The following is a 14,133-nucleotide window of genomic DNA, read 5'->3' on the forward strand; positions in this document are numbered from 1 at the left end:
CACTGTGAGTTTTCCCTTTCACATACGGAGCTGGATTTTATTCTAGTTACACTTTCAGGGATCCAAAGACAAGAGTGTCCTCTGCAGCCTGCCAAGGTAGCCCCAATTCTCAACACTCCGTGGAGTTCAGGTTCCCTCATTTCACATGCAAGCCCTTCATCGTTTAGCCATTTAGTAGTTTGGAGAGCACAGTGAAGGAGGGTGGGGACTGGCTCTGAATGCAGTTCCTCTGAGTTCACAAAGCTGGCGTTATCAGCCAGGAGCAATCCCAGCTCTGCTCCAAGAATCACTTAAATCATTGCTACACCGGTGGAGCTGTGGGAGGGGAGCACACAATGCTCACACCCCTGCACTATTATTATATAAAGCCTGGCACTGATCTCCATGCTAATGAAAACAAACCCAGAGGTTTTTTCAAAACAACCATTTGGCGCTTAGTTTTCAAATCCACAGCCCAACTGCAGCTGGCTGGGTGCCCATCACCATGGAGTTATTTACATATTTTCCTCCAGCAGCTGCAGTAACCTGTTCTGTTCCTCGTGTCTGGCCAGGCTGGCTCAGCCTTTGTCATGGTCTCATTGGAGGGAAATATTTCAGTCTTGTGCTATTTAACAAACCAGCTCCCAGTGTGTTGGGAGTTCAGTTCTTAGTGCAGAAAGGTCAAAGCAGAAACCTTTGGCTTCCCTTTGAAAGAGAATTATCTACTTATCCCATCATACACTGTAACATGCATTTGGGAGTGCTGATTCCTTAAGCTGGAGCTTCTGTCAAAGGTAGAGTTTACAGAGTAAACATATGTGAGAAGGAAGAAGACAGGCATAGAGAGATAATGAGGTATGTGCATGGGATCAGTCTCTCTTGGACATATTACATGATTAATCAAGGAGATGAAAGGAATGCTTTCTGCAACTCCAAAGTGTGCTCCACCCAAGATCTCAAAGTACTTTACAAAGGATAATTCATTAGGCTTTATAATAATCTTGCAACAAAACTAAGATGACCGTGAAGCTTATTCAGTTAATGTCTGTATGTCTTGAGTTTTATGGAGTCGCTCTTTGAACTTGGCTTTCAGGTCACAGAATAATAGAATCACAGATTGGTTTGGGTTTGGGTTGGAAGGGACCTTAAAGCTCAACTTGTTCCAACTGCCTGCCGTGGGCAGGGACACCTTCTACCTTCCACAGGTTGCTCCAAGCCCCATCCAGCCTGGCCTTGGACACTTCCAGGGATGGGGCAGCCACAGCTTCTCTGGGAACCCTGTGCCAGGGCCTCACCACCCTCACAGGGAACAATTCGTTCCCAATATCCCATCTATCCCTGCCCTCTGGCAGTGGGAAGCCATTCCCCCTTCTCCACACCCTTGTCCAAAGTCCCTCTCCAGCTCTCTTGGAGCCCCTTTAGGGGCTGTCAATACATCTGTCTCATTGGAAAACGTTTTTCCAGTCCACGGCTGGGGACAACAGTGAAGTGCTGGAGCACTGCCTCAGTTAACACTTGCATTGGAGCTGCATGTCCTTGAAGAACAGCCCCAGCTAAGCATGAACCTACAACAGGAAGCCATTTCCTGTCTTGAGTTTGGTACAGTCAGGAGAGATCCTGCCCTACCCCACTCTCCTGCAGCCTGTGCCCTATTCTGAATTTTGAAGGCTAGCAGTATCACATCACTTCTTTCTTTACCACCATCACACTGAGGATGCATGTGAGTGGGCAGGTGCAAGAATCAGATGTTTTGGGCAGCCATTAAAGAGATTTGCTTGGATGGAGTAAATGGGCAGGAGCTACAGCAAATGAGGAAAAGCTTTTGTTTGATGGCGATATTTGCAGGCTTCCTCTGCACTGCTAAACCCCAGTTCTGGGTATGAGAATAGCACAGATTTGTAGGATTTAATATGTTTTACACAGTCTGCAGAAATCTTGAATGTTCAAGAAAAATCAGCTTCAGCATGGCCCTATGTTGTGTAGTGTGACAGGCTGGCATGCAGAAAACTGCACCCTGGAAAGATCAGGGCCATTGCTCAGGGGATGGATGGATGTCCTCGCTCGTTGGGTAATCTGCCCAAGTGCAGGAATTTAGGGCTGGGCCTGCTCTGGCTGAACCTCTGAGCTTCTTCAAGTGCAAAAGGCATAACCCAATGGAATCCAGAAAAAGCTGCTGGGTTCAAAGTGCCAAGCTTCCCAAACTCTAGAGAACTAACAAGTGGCATGGATTCACTGACAGTCCTTCCCTTGTGCCAAGGAGGCCAGGCCAGTTCTCCTTCAATATATCAGGAAATATTGCCCCAGTTTACAGGCACAGTGTCCACCTCTGTCTCTCCCATCTGTGATACTCCCATCATAAATGATTCAGAACATCATCCATCTCTGGGGATTTACTCACACCACTAACAGAGATGGTTCCCAGCCCAGTGCAGGTGTGTGCAACCCCCATGGCACATGTGGCCACATCCTTAAGGCCTGCTTGAGGTCTAGAACCCATTTGGCAGTTGTCTTGGAGAACGGACTACCTGAAAACACCTGTCTGATGTGTGAGACATACTCAACTTCAAACAGTGGGATTAATCTGGTATTTGCTGGGTAATAAGGAAGGAGTTGATAAACCACGATGCAGCTGTCGCTTGGTTTGCATTTTTATAGCAATTTTGCTATAAATTTCCCCCCATTTTGGAGTGGGAAGCCAGCGAGTGCTAGGAAACTGCAGACACTTAAATGGCCTCAGAATGGAGGAAGGCAGAGAGATCAGTTTGAGGTTACAATGGTCAGTGAGGCCATTGGCAGCTTATACTGATGATTTAACATAAAAAGCAATAAAGAGTTAAGTCAGTGATGCATGGTGGACATTGTGTAGACAAGCCTCCATTCGCAGGAGTCAGAGTGCCGATGGCTGGAAGTGTGCATGCTCTCTTCTGTGCCAGTACTGCGCTGGTCTGAACTGGTCTGGAGAAGCTCAGATCTGCTCAAGCCTGTCAAGTTTGCAGAACATAAATCACTCTTTGTCCTCTCTACCCCTGCTATGCAGATATGTTTGGATGGTACACCACTAGCTGTTCTGGTTCAGTGGCCATCCCACCCAGTGGCAGGGTCTGGAGGACTGGCCTGTGGCCAATGGGGAGAATACCTCCACCCTACATCCAGCAAGGAGCTGGGAGTTCTTCCAGTGTAGTGCCTGGGCACCTCAGGTGCCTAGAGTTGCTCAGCCAGCCTCAGGATATCTTTGGCTTCATGACTAGGACTCCCACAAGGAGAAAATTCTGTGTGAAGAATCCACACTTCTGTGGGCCACCCATGGGCACTGTGACTACTGAGCCCGTTACTTTTGCTCTGTTGTTACACAAATCTCTTGAATTTTATTTACTTTTCATTTAGTTTTTTCTTCTCACCCTGTATGTTTCTCCTTTGGTGTCAATGACAGGCAGCACCCTGGCCATGCCAACTAATCATGACCAATTTTCCTGTTTGTTCTTGTCAAAAATACCTTCTCATGTAAAAGAAATAGCAACATTTGCTTTCTACAGGACTCTGCTGTTGGGCTATATACAAGGAAGGATCGACACCTCCTTGGAAGGCGGATACTCCCATTACTCTCATCTTCCCAGGAAACAGTCTTGCTGGGTTGTTCCTGAAATCCCTGGCCCGTTGGTGAGTCTTCTTCTGAATCAACTCACCCTAGGAAGGACCTCCCCTTTGCAGTTCCCCCATCTTCCTCAACCTTTGCATCATTCTTGCTGCTTTTCTGACTTCTTCTGGCTCGAGAACCTCAGTGCCCAGTGGCTACTCCCTGCCCTGCAGGAGGTCACAGGTATGCCCCAGACTCTGCAGATGCCCTTAGCCTGCAAGGATAAAGTGTGGGCAGGTAATCTATTCATGCAAGATAGGAGCAAGAAATGTTAGAGTTCTAAGCCTTTGTGAACCATGTTTTGTCATGAGATCAGTCATGGAAAACTGCTTTGTAGCTGCCTGGTGGGATATGGTGCAAGCAAACAGCACAGCAGAGAGCCAGCTCACACACAGCTGCTCCTCTGGAATGGTGTCACTGGAGATTGAAGAGGAGCTCTTCTCGCCTCCACCGTGGACACTCAAAGCCCTCTTGGGATGGGTAAGAGTTGTGCCATTGCTCAGCGGGACTCAGTCTGGGCAGGCAGTGTCCAAACAGCTTCTCTTACAAAAAGCACCTGGGGCTGCTCAGGTAAATGAGCCCCGTTCACCTCGGGGCTGCAGAAAAGCTTGTGCCAGAATGGTGGAGGATCCTTCACACAGGCACTCTGCCTCTGCAGACATGCCTCCTTCCTCTGCAGCACCTACATAGATCCTCCTGCACAGGGCACAGCAGTTTGCAGCAATCGCCCCCTTCACTGGCTGTGACTGCTGCCTGTGTCTCTTATCCGTGCCACAGACTGAGCACCTCAACCCACCTTCCCCTCCGACCTCCCTTTCCCAGTCAGGTTCATGCTGGCAACCCCTTCTCCTGTGTCCTGTTCCTGCACAGCAAAGAGCTCCGTGCTGGGCCTGGAGGAGCGCTCCTGCCTGGGCCCAGAGCACCATGCCTGGGTCAGCGAGAGGTGTGGGGGGCCAAGAACACACCGAGCTAGAAATGAGGGCCAGCTTCAAACCTCTGTCTGAAACCTGAGGTCCTCACAGGCTCCACTGAGATGCCAGTTTGTGCTCCTGCCTCTCTCTGGAAGCTCTTTATGGCTGGACAGCCCAGGACCCCACTGGCACATAGTGACAATTGGGTAGAGTCCATCCAGCCTCCTGGCACTGCCCAAAGGGGCAATGCCCCCTTGCTGCTCCCTCCACACCCTTCAGCCTGCTCCCCCTTGACAGCAGTGACTTTCAGCTGGCCCACCAAGGGACTGAGGCATGGGCTCATCCCCACAGAAGCCATTCCTAGCTACATGGCATCCAGCCACTGCAAAGCATCGGCCTCCTTGTAAAATGCAGCAGGAATACAAATGGAACTTGCTTTTGTCCAAAGTGACTGCTTCTGTGGGTCTGTAAATGGCCTTTCCCACCTGATAAACCTTTCCATCCCCAGCAAGACCAGCAAGGAGGACAGATCAGCATCACCATGGTCCCACCATGCAGTGGCCATGGGGCGCAGCAGTGTGAGACCCCCTGTAGAGTGGCTGTAGGAGAAACCACTTTTGTGTGGGTCCCTAAGAGAAGGCAGGACATTGGCTTCCCAATGACAAAAATAAAGGTCGTTTACCCAAGGACATACTTTTCACTTGGAAGTGATGAGCAACTTGGAAGACCAAAGCTAAGGCATCTATAATTGCAGAAGTGGATACAAAATGAAGGAATTCCATCGCATGGCAGCAGAGGTGAGGCTGTTAGGCTATAAAATCAGTGTTGTAAGGCCCAGGGAAGGCTCAGAAGGGTTAAATCCTTTCCTTCAGCAGACAGGAGCAGCCTGCCTGAACTGGCAGCTGCAGATGGTTCCTCTGCTCAAGCGAGCAGGCAGTTGGACTGGTCAGGTGGTCAGAAACTATACTTCAGCAGAAGGCACAGGCAAAGATTGTTTTGAGGTTTTTCCTAGAGCAGCTGGATTTGGGAACAGTTGCTGTCTGTGGCAACGTGGGTGACAGCTTTAGCAGTGTGCATGTGCTATAAAAGAAGACCTTGCACTAAACAGAACATCAGAAATACAGGCAGTTCATGGGTGTTGCATGTGGTGACCAGGGAGCTGCTGCAGGGGCAGTTGCCTTTCTCCTCCTCACAGGAGGGCAGTTTCATGGCTCCTCTGTGTGTGTCTGTGTCCATGCACATGTGCTGCTCCAGAAGGGAGACCATGGCTTGAGCAGAGCTGCTGGTGCCCTTGCTTGTGGGGTGATGTAGGAAAAGGATTTAGCTTGCTGTCTCTTCTCCTGGTTTTGGTAGTATAGGCTGTTGGTTTCAGATCTAGCTGCAAAGTCTTGCAAGTTATCAAATACTTCTGGGGGATACTGTCTGGACCTCGGTTTACTTACTAACAGCAGCATGTTCTTTAAAGTCAGGTTCAAACTATTTCACCTGGAAGAACAAAGGACCAATGTGAAAACTGTTCTGTGATGTGATGTGCAGAGCAGTGTTTTGTTTAAAAATGTGCTAACTAATAAACCATTACCAAAGACAGTAGTTCAAGTCTCTGATTGCCTCAAAGAAGGGCTTAAAAACTCTAAGAGAGCCAGTGAGGAACACAGTAGCCATGCGGCACAAGGCAACTGGAGGCTGGCCTGGCTGAGCTGAGATCACTGCAGCAGCTCTCCATGCTGCAGCAAACACCGTGTGGGAGAGAGACAGCATCCAAAGGCAGCAGGATCATTCCAGTGGGAGAGGGCTGTTTTTATCAAAAGAGGTAGTAGTGAAGACTCTGCGGTGACCTTTACTTCCCTATCAAGGAGTTTAAGCAAAGAAGCCTCAGTTTGGCTCCAATTGCTCCCTGGGTGGTTCCATTACACACCAGGGACTCCTCCACATCTGTCATCTCACCAACAGAGGCTGAACAGACCCTTGTCCAGCTCTGTCCTGCCAAAAACAGGACAACAAAAGAACACAGTGGGCATTGGTGGCAACTACCATCAAGTGCCCAAGCAGGGCCAATACAGCACTCCATGCCCATGAGAGAGGCCTTGCTCATCATCATCATCACAGGTTTTGTGTCTCACACAAAAGAAGCCACTTCTTAGCTGGTAAAGAGAGATGTTATCATTTCTGTTGTCCCCACATCCTCTTTTCAGAGCCGTGTTCTGTCGTGGTGCATGGGAGTATTTCCATCCCTGACTCAGAGGGCCACAGTTGCAGAAATACTGTGTATGATGAACCCCATGCAGAGATTTTTGCTGGCTGCTAATGTAAGTAATTATATCCTGGAAGACAGAGAGGCTCCACCACTTGGGGAAACACCCTGCATGGACATGTGAAGCACAGGGCAGAACCACTCAGCCCTGAGCCTTGCAGAATTGAGTGGGGCTTTCAGCTGTTTGAGGTCCAGAGGCCTGAAGTGGTACAGCCAGGATGCACTGGGGAAGGGGCACTTCCAGAAGAAACCAGACATTGAGAGCAACACCATCTCAGCTCAAAGGGAAAGCCTCTGGCTACCTATGGGAATGGTGCTGAAGTTCTTTCACGTTGGTTGCTATGCATATTTTGTAAATTAACATAAGATAGTAGCCTCTGAATTTAAAGTAGCCTGGATTTAGGCATGAGGCTGAGCCTGTCTCCTGCCTGCCTCCCCTATGACCAGCCCCTACCAGCCTCCTTGGGGCTGCTGGCTTACAGGGTGACCCATACTGCCTGCTGGAAGACATCTAGCAGAAAACCACATCCGGATCTTGGCAAATGCAAATACTTGCATCTTGCAAGGCCTTGGCCAAGAAGGGGTAAGACAGGAAGGCAGAGCACTGCTGAGCAGCATCAGGCTGCTGTCCTGCCTGTCCTCCTCCCTTCTGGGGAGATGATTCAGTTAATACTTGGAATAAATGGGTAAAGGGTTTCCCCCACTGTGCCAGCTATGGGAGCATATCCTGTGAGAGCATCTTTCATCCGATGTTACACAACAGCTTGTTGGTGGGTACAGGCTTCACAGTGACCCTCTGGGAATTCTGGCTCCCCTAGCAGAAGGGAAGGGAGCTCTGCCTTTCCATAGCTGCAGGTGGTGGATCTCAGAAGGTGTGTGTGGCTTTTTGGCCATGATGTCATGAAGGGGGCTGGCTGAAAGAGGAATGTAGTCAAATGGACAGGTGGAAATCAGTTTGTACCTGGTATGTCTGCCTGCCTTAAGAATGCATACCTCTGCAGTGAGCAGGATAAGCTTCAGGTTCAGAAGAAAATGGAGTCCCAGGTACCACCACTCAGCTGTGCATCCTGTGCCTCTGTCAGGCAGACCATAGGTTGTGCTGATTCTGTACTTGGAAAAGAGGAAGGACACTAAAATAAACTTCATCTATCTCGTGACAGAGAAAGGCTCTGTCTTGGTTTGAAAGACAGGTGCCTGCCAAGGCAGGCAGGAGCTTCCCTTGGAATACAAAATGCGACCTCCTTCCTTCCAAATGATTGTAACTTTGAATTTAAGGGGCTTTCAGGCAAAGATATGGGGAAAGGAGTAAGCGTTCTTTGCTAGTATATCTAGATCTGTGCAAGGAGATGAACCAAGAGCAGCGGCAGCACCGACGAGCAGCAGCAGAGCCCAGCGCCAGCCGCTCCCGGCTGCCGGCGCCTTCCCCTCGGCGCAGCTCCGCTCGCGGCCGCCAGGGGCGCTGGTGGCTCCCGGCCGGGCAGGGCGGGGGCGCCGATTCCCCCGCGCCTGCAGGGGGCGCTGTGGCGCGAGCGCGGCCGCCTCTCCACACGGCAATGGCGGCTGAGGCGGCGGCACAGGGAGAGAAGGGGCTTTCCTTTACAGACTCGCTGGGGCGGCCGGGCTCAGCGGCACTCGGGAAGCGGAATGGACTGCAGCAGGAACCTCGCAGCAGCAGGCTGGAACGGCAGAGGCGGGCACACCCCGCGGTGACAAACGAAATGTATCAGAAACTCCGCAGCTGTAGCAGGAGCCGCGGGGTATCCCGGCAGGCAGGTGTGGGGTTACAGTGAAGCGAAAAACCCGGAGCAGTGGGAGGGAAACGGCGGGACTGGGCAGCGGCAGCCGGGCTCCCGAACACGGCAGGAAGAAGCTCCCTCAGAGGGGGAAGGGGCTCGGAGTCCCGGGTTTTCCCTGAGGCACCCCAGTAGATGGTGAGGGTCCTTCCCAGTGAGGGAGGGTGTTGATAAGGTCCCAGTGCAAAAGCTGCTCGTACGAGCAAAAGCCTCACTTACTCTAGGATAAAAGAGTAATGGGCTGGACTCTGCAGTGGCAGCAGTAGGAGCAGCTCGACTGTTCCCTCTGATCCCGAGAGGGAGAGAGAGGAGAGCCGAGCCCAGACCCTCATCCCCCAGCCAAAATCTCGCAGTATCTCTGCCCTTCCAAAAGAAAGCCCCCTCAGCTACGAGAGTGTAGCTCCACCCTTCCTCCCACCTTGGCCACTTTTTTTGTGTCTTAAGTACCGGTCGTTATTGTCTCTTAGCAACAGACAGGAGAAAAATCCCCGAGAGAAAAAAAAAAAAGGCACAATCTTAACCTTCAACAGGCTCTCTTCATAAACCTGGAGCAGCCAGGGAAGGGTAAGGTGCTGCACTTTTCCTTCTTTCCTTGGTCTTTAGCCAGGTCAAGATGAACTCTGGCTTTTCCAGTTCTGTTCCTGATGTCCATGCAATGCCTGTGTATGTCTCTTGGGTAGTTTTGATGCTGCTTCCACCCCCCACGTTCTTAATTTTTGTATTTAAACGTGATCCAGAATTCTCCACTCAGTCAGTCTGGCCTCCTGTTGTACTTGCTCAACATTGGGATGGATCGCTCTTATACTTGTTCTCCATTGGTTAATCAGAAATTCAGGTGGCTGTTTTACATCTACCTCAGCTCACTTCTCCTCCAGGCTGAAAAAGGCCTGTTCCTTCCAGTGCTCCTCATAGGATATATGGTCCAGGCCTCAGACATCTGCATGACTTTCCTCTGAACTTACTCCAGTTAATCAAAGTTTTTCTTGCATTGCAAGGCTTGAACACAGCACCACTGGTGTGATCTAATGAGTGAAAGGTAAAGGGAACAATCCCTTCCAGGCCCCTGCCATGTGCATCTGCCACAGCAGCCAGGACACGCTGCAGATGTTCAGCCTATTTATGGTCCACTGAGCCCTCCATGTCCACCTCAGCAGAGCCAGTCCATCCCAGCTTCGGATTCAGCTCCAATCCCAAGGCTTCCTCTACCTTACCTACTGTTTTTCTGCCCCACTGTCCTCGGGCTCACCTGATGGGTGACCTGATCTTGCTTGTAACGTCTCTAAGAAAGTAATAAGGCAAAGAGTGAACAGATATAATGCAGAATCCAAAGAAGGATTCAGAGAGATGCAAATCATTTGCAAATGCTGGGAATGTGGGAGAAGGCATTTAGCAATGTTGGAATGGGGCAAAATCTTCTGGAAACTGAAAACCTGGATCTTCTATTAGGGACTTGTGCAGGCAATGATAGGAGGCAAGAACACTTGTCTTAGGGAAAAGGCAGTTTTGAGGGGTGTCCAGTGCAGCATAGAAAGGTCAAATGATGAGAAACCCAAGGGGAGTTCGGGAACTGTAGATCCATAGGTTTCTGTGTGAATGGAAAAGGTGTCCTGAGGGGAAGGTGGCAATAGTCAGGGTGTGAGAGGGAAGAGCCCCATGAAGCTGCTGCTGGTGGGTTGGTGCTCACAGACCAGGCAGTGGGAAGCAGCAGGTGCCGCCTCCTCCTCTTCCAGGCAAGGGTTTATTTAAGGGCCACTTGTACCTGACGAGGTCACAGAGCCAGAGCAGGGGAGGGCCCTTCTCCAGCACACCCAGAGCTGAGTGAGCAGCCACCCTAAGGTGGCTCCTTGCACATCGGCAGCGGCAGGAAAGGTGACGGGAGAGGTGACACCTCCTTCAGCTCGGGGCTGCGGCAGCTCCTCCTGTGAGGAGCCCAGAGCTTGTGGATAGGGAGACCTTTAGCTGTCCTGTGTGATAGTTCTCAGTAGCAAAGATCGTATCAAACTCGTGTTGATTTTAGAGGTGCAGACTGACAACAAATTTGGCATTAATAATTTTTATTTGTTGACTTTCAGGAACATTTGGAAACATTTCAGAAAGGCAGCTCCTTCTGCTGTGTAGGACAGTCACCTCCACCCTGCGGACGCCTGTTCATACTCCGCCCTCCTGTGGAGAAAGGCATCGGAGTCAGACCGGTCGCACGAACATTCCCCACTGCTGGAATCCGAGCCGGGAGGGGGGACACAGTCCAGCGGGCCCGAGGCTGTGAGCCGGGACCGCTGCCCTGCGATGAAAGGAACCAGCCCTGCAAAGGCGAGCTCTACAGCAGGATGGAAAGTTCTGTAATTTGTTTTAAAAGCCAAGATTTTCAATTTTTGAACTAATACTTTCAAGTCAATATTTTTATTTTCAACAAATTAAATAGAATTGTCTTTAAAACCAGAAAACAGTTGAGTTGCACATATTCACCTCAGTTCTCATTCAGAGGTAAGAAAATCCAGTATCTTTTATTCCAACAAAATCGTTTAATCTATTCTTTTAGATTTGTCTGTCAAACCTTATCGGATCCCTGCCAAGCGATACCAAAGTTATAATTTATGGGGGAAAAGTCCGTGTGTGCGGGGCTGGGCGGCCCTGCGGGGTCTGTCCCCACGGACGCGCCCCGAGCCCCCGGCCGCAGCTGAGGGGTACCAGCAGTCCTGCCGGACCCTCCGCTGCGGGGTGACCCCTCCCCGTCCGCGCTGTCCCCTCACACCCACAGTGACCCCCGGCAGGCTGACCGACCCCCGGCAGGCGGACCCCCGGCAGGCGGACCGACCCCCCGGCAGGCTGACCCCCGGCAGGCGGACCCCCGGCAGGCTGACCCCCGGCAGGCTGACCCCCGGCAGGCGGACCCCCGGCAGGCGGACCCCCGGCAGGCGGACCGACCCCCGGCAGGCGGACCGACCCCCGGCAGGCGGACCCCCGGCAGGCGGACCCCCGGCAGGCGGACCGACCCCCGGCAGGCTGACCCCCGGCAGGCTGACTGACCCCCGGCAGGCTGACCCCCGGCAGGCGGACCGACCCCCGGCAGGCGGACCCCCCGCCCCTCATAGCGCACCGCTCCCGCCGCCAGGGGGTGCCCGCGGCCTGGCTCGCCGCCGGAAGCGGCCCCGTCCCGGCGTCCCGCGCGCGCTCGTTCCTTCCGGTGCGGCGCCATCGGTGCGGCCCAGGTGAGGCCGGGCGGGTCCGTGTCCATCCGCGTCCATCGGCTCCCGGTGCCGCAGCCATGGCCATCCGGTACCCCATGGCCGTGGGCCTTAACAAGGGCTACAAAGTGACCAAGAACGTGTCCAAGCCCCGGCAGTGTCGGCGCCGCGGGGTGAGTACGAGATTCTGCCGGCGCGCGGTGCCCCGGGCCCGGCTCTGTGGCGGGGGCTGAACCGGCCCGCTACCCCCGCTGTGCAGCGCGGTTATGTTGGTGTGTCCGGCGCGGAGCCGCCCAGCGCCTCCGGCCCAGTCCCGCGGGGCTGCGGCTCGGCGCTTTCGCTGTGGGGAGACGGGAGGGCTCCGAATCCGCGAGCTGCCCGTGGCTGCGGGACGGGCGGGGCTCGGCCGGGCAGGGCAGCGGGGGGCTGTGAAAGATGTGTGCCTTCTAGAGTCTCTCCTGTTGTTCTTCTCTTGGTAACAAAAGGCAGTCCCCACAAAACTGCCCGGAGTTTCCCTCCTCGGAGCTATCTAGGTCCGATAGATGCGTGTATTGTTACGAGACATAAATGCATCGGGGCCTTTTATCCACTCTGATTAAATGCTCCGTGTAGCTGTGGTGTCCGATGTGCGTTGCAGTGCAAACCGTGGGTCCTGCTTTTCCCAAAACTGCTGGTCCTCGCCAGTGTGTGACACATCTGGACCCGAGGCTGAAGCCAGACTGGCACAGCTGGTCAAGCTCACGTGCTCCGTAGCATCTGCCAGGGATTAGGTGTCTTTGGGACGTGCCAACAGCGTGGGCTGGTTTTGGGGCCCAGCCGGGAGTGTGCCACAGCCCTTTGCAGTCCCCTTTGCATCAGCCAGCGCGTACGTGCCTTGTAACCTGTGTATTCCCTCCCCTTCCCACAGCGCCTGACCAAACACACCAAGTTTGTGCGAGACATGATCAGGGAAGTCTGTGGCTTTGCACCCTATGAGCGACGTGCAATGGAGTTGCTGAAAGTGTCCAAGGACAAACGTGCTCTGAAGTTCATCAAGAAGCGGGTGGGTCAATCAACTAACAAGGATGGCAGAAACTGTCAGCTTTCTGTTTTCTGCCTTCCTTTTGGAATATTTGGCTTTTTAATTAATTTTTTTTTCTGTTGTTTTGGAAGTTACTGGTGCAATATGATGGAGTGGAGAGAATGTTCCTTGGGTTGGGTGGGAGAGCAGGAGATGGATACAAAGGTACTTTGCCAGAAAGGGCCTGAGCTCAGGGATTCAGGCTTGTCATGATTTACTCCATGATTTGTGTGTCTGGTGTGGGGAAGATGAGAGCTGCACTGATCGAGGTTGGGTGCCATTAACCAGGAGACTTTAAATGGGGTTCCTTGAGTTGTAACAGTTATGGGCTGAAAGCAGCCCCTTTGGTGTCCCAAATAACTGTGCTGAGGTACTACTGAGACACGATGGCAACCTCCTAGCTGGAGGTTGAGTCCGTCTTTCCAGGACTTTACCATTCTGCCTGGTTTTGAGGTGTGTTGGCAGTGACACCTGCAAAAACCCCAGCCTGTGCTGGGTGAAGACTTGAGTGCTCTGCTCTCTCCCTGCAGGTTGGCACTCACATTCGGGCCAAGAGGAAGCGGGAGGAACTCAGTAATGTCCTGGCAGCCATGAGAAAAGCTGCTGCAAAGAAGGATTGAGTTGCACAGGCTGCAACACAATAAAGTCCTTTCTCTCAGAACCAGGGTAGTGAGTATTCTTGGTACACACACTTCAGTGGGCACTGCTGGGGGATGCTGACAAGGTCCTGAACTTCAGTGATCAAGAACTTGGGTCAGTGGTTTATTGTACCTACAGCTGGAGATGCTGATATTGGTGCTGCTGGGACTACTCCAGAGGGGAATCCTCTGTGACTTATGTGGAGTCTCAGGACTTGGAAATCTCTGGAATAATACCTTCTGTTTCCTACTCTGTCTTCAGACCTAGATGGTGGTAGGAGGGAAGTGGGCAAAACTGGCTTTTGAAAACACTAGCTACTTTACACTCCTTCCCAGGGCACATCAGCCCATTCCTTATGCAGCTTAACCTGCTCGTGTTTCCCTCTACACCCTCTATTCAGGCCTGTTTTCTGCAGTGTGTTAGCAAGTCATGAAAGACAGCTGGAGTCAGCAGAACTGCTTGGACTTCAGTAGCTGGGTTCTTTATTCTCTCCTAAGGGCTCCCTTGCTGTGAGATGACAAGGGCTGTTCTTCCTGGCTGAGAAAATATTTTTCAACTAAACTCCATGCTATTACTCTTCCCCTCTTTAAATTCCTTTTTCTTAGAGTTCATTGGAAGATGAAGTACTCAAGTTCTCTGGTCCCCAAGCCTCTGTTTACTGATGTACAACAGTCATGTCAA

The 14,133-nt window shown here is 52.1% G+C and overlaps 1 protein-coding gene across 1 annotated transcript; it reads left to right on the forward strand.

The window, feature by feature from the left end:
• The first annotated feature begins 11,730 nt into the window (after nt 1-11,730).
• Nucleotides 11,731-13,474, forward strand: LOC138102361 (large ribosomal subunit protein eL36). Its single transcript, XM_069000048.1, has 3 exons — nt 11,731-11,926; nt 12,661-12,795; nt 13,344-13,474. The coding sequence occupies exons 1-3, from the start codon at nt 11,834-11,836 to the stop codon at nt 13,431-13,433; spliced, it is 318 nt and encodes a 105-aa protein (XP_068856149.1). The 5' UTR covers nt 11,731-11,833; the 3' UTR covers nt 13,434-13,474.
• Nucleotides 13,475-14,133: the final 659 nt, after the last annotated feature.

Source organism: Aphelocoma coerulescens, unplaced genomic scaffold, assembly GCF_041296385.1.
Source record: "Aphelocoma coerulescens isolate FSJ_1873_10779 unplaced genomic scaffold, UR_Acoe_1.0 HiC_scaffold_73, whole genome shotgun sequence".
NCBI classification, from domain to species: domain Eukaryota; kingdom Metazoa; phylum Chordata; class Aves; order Passeriformes; family Corvidae; genus Aphelocoma; species Aphelocoma coerulescens.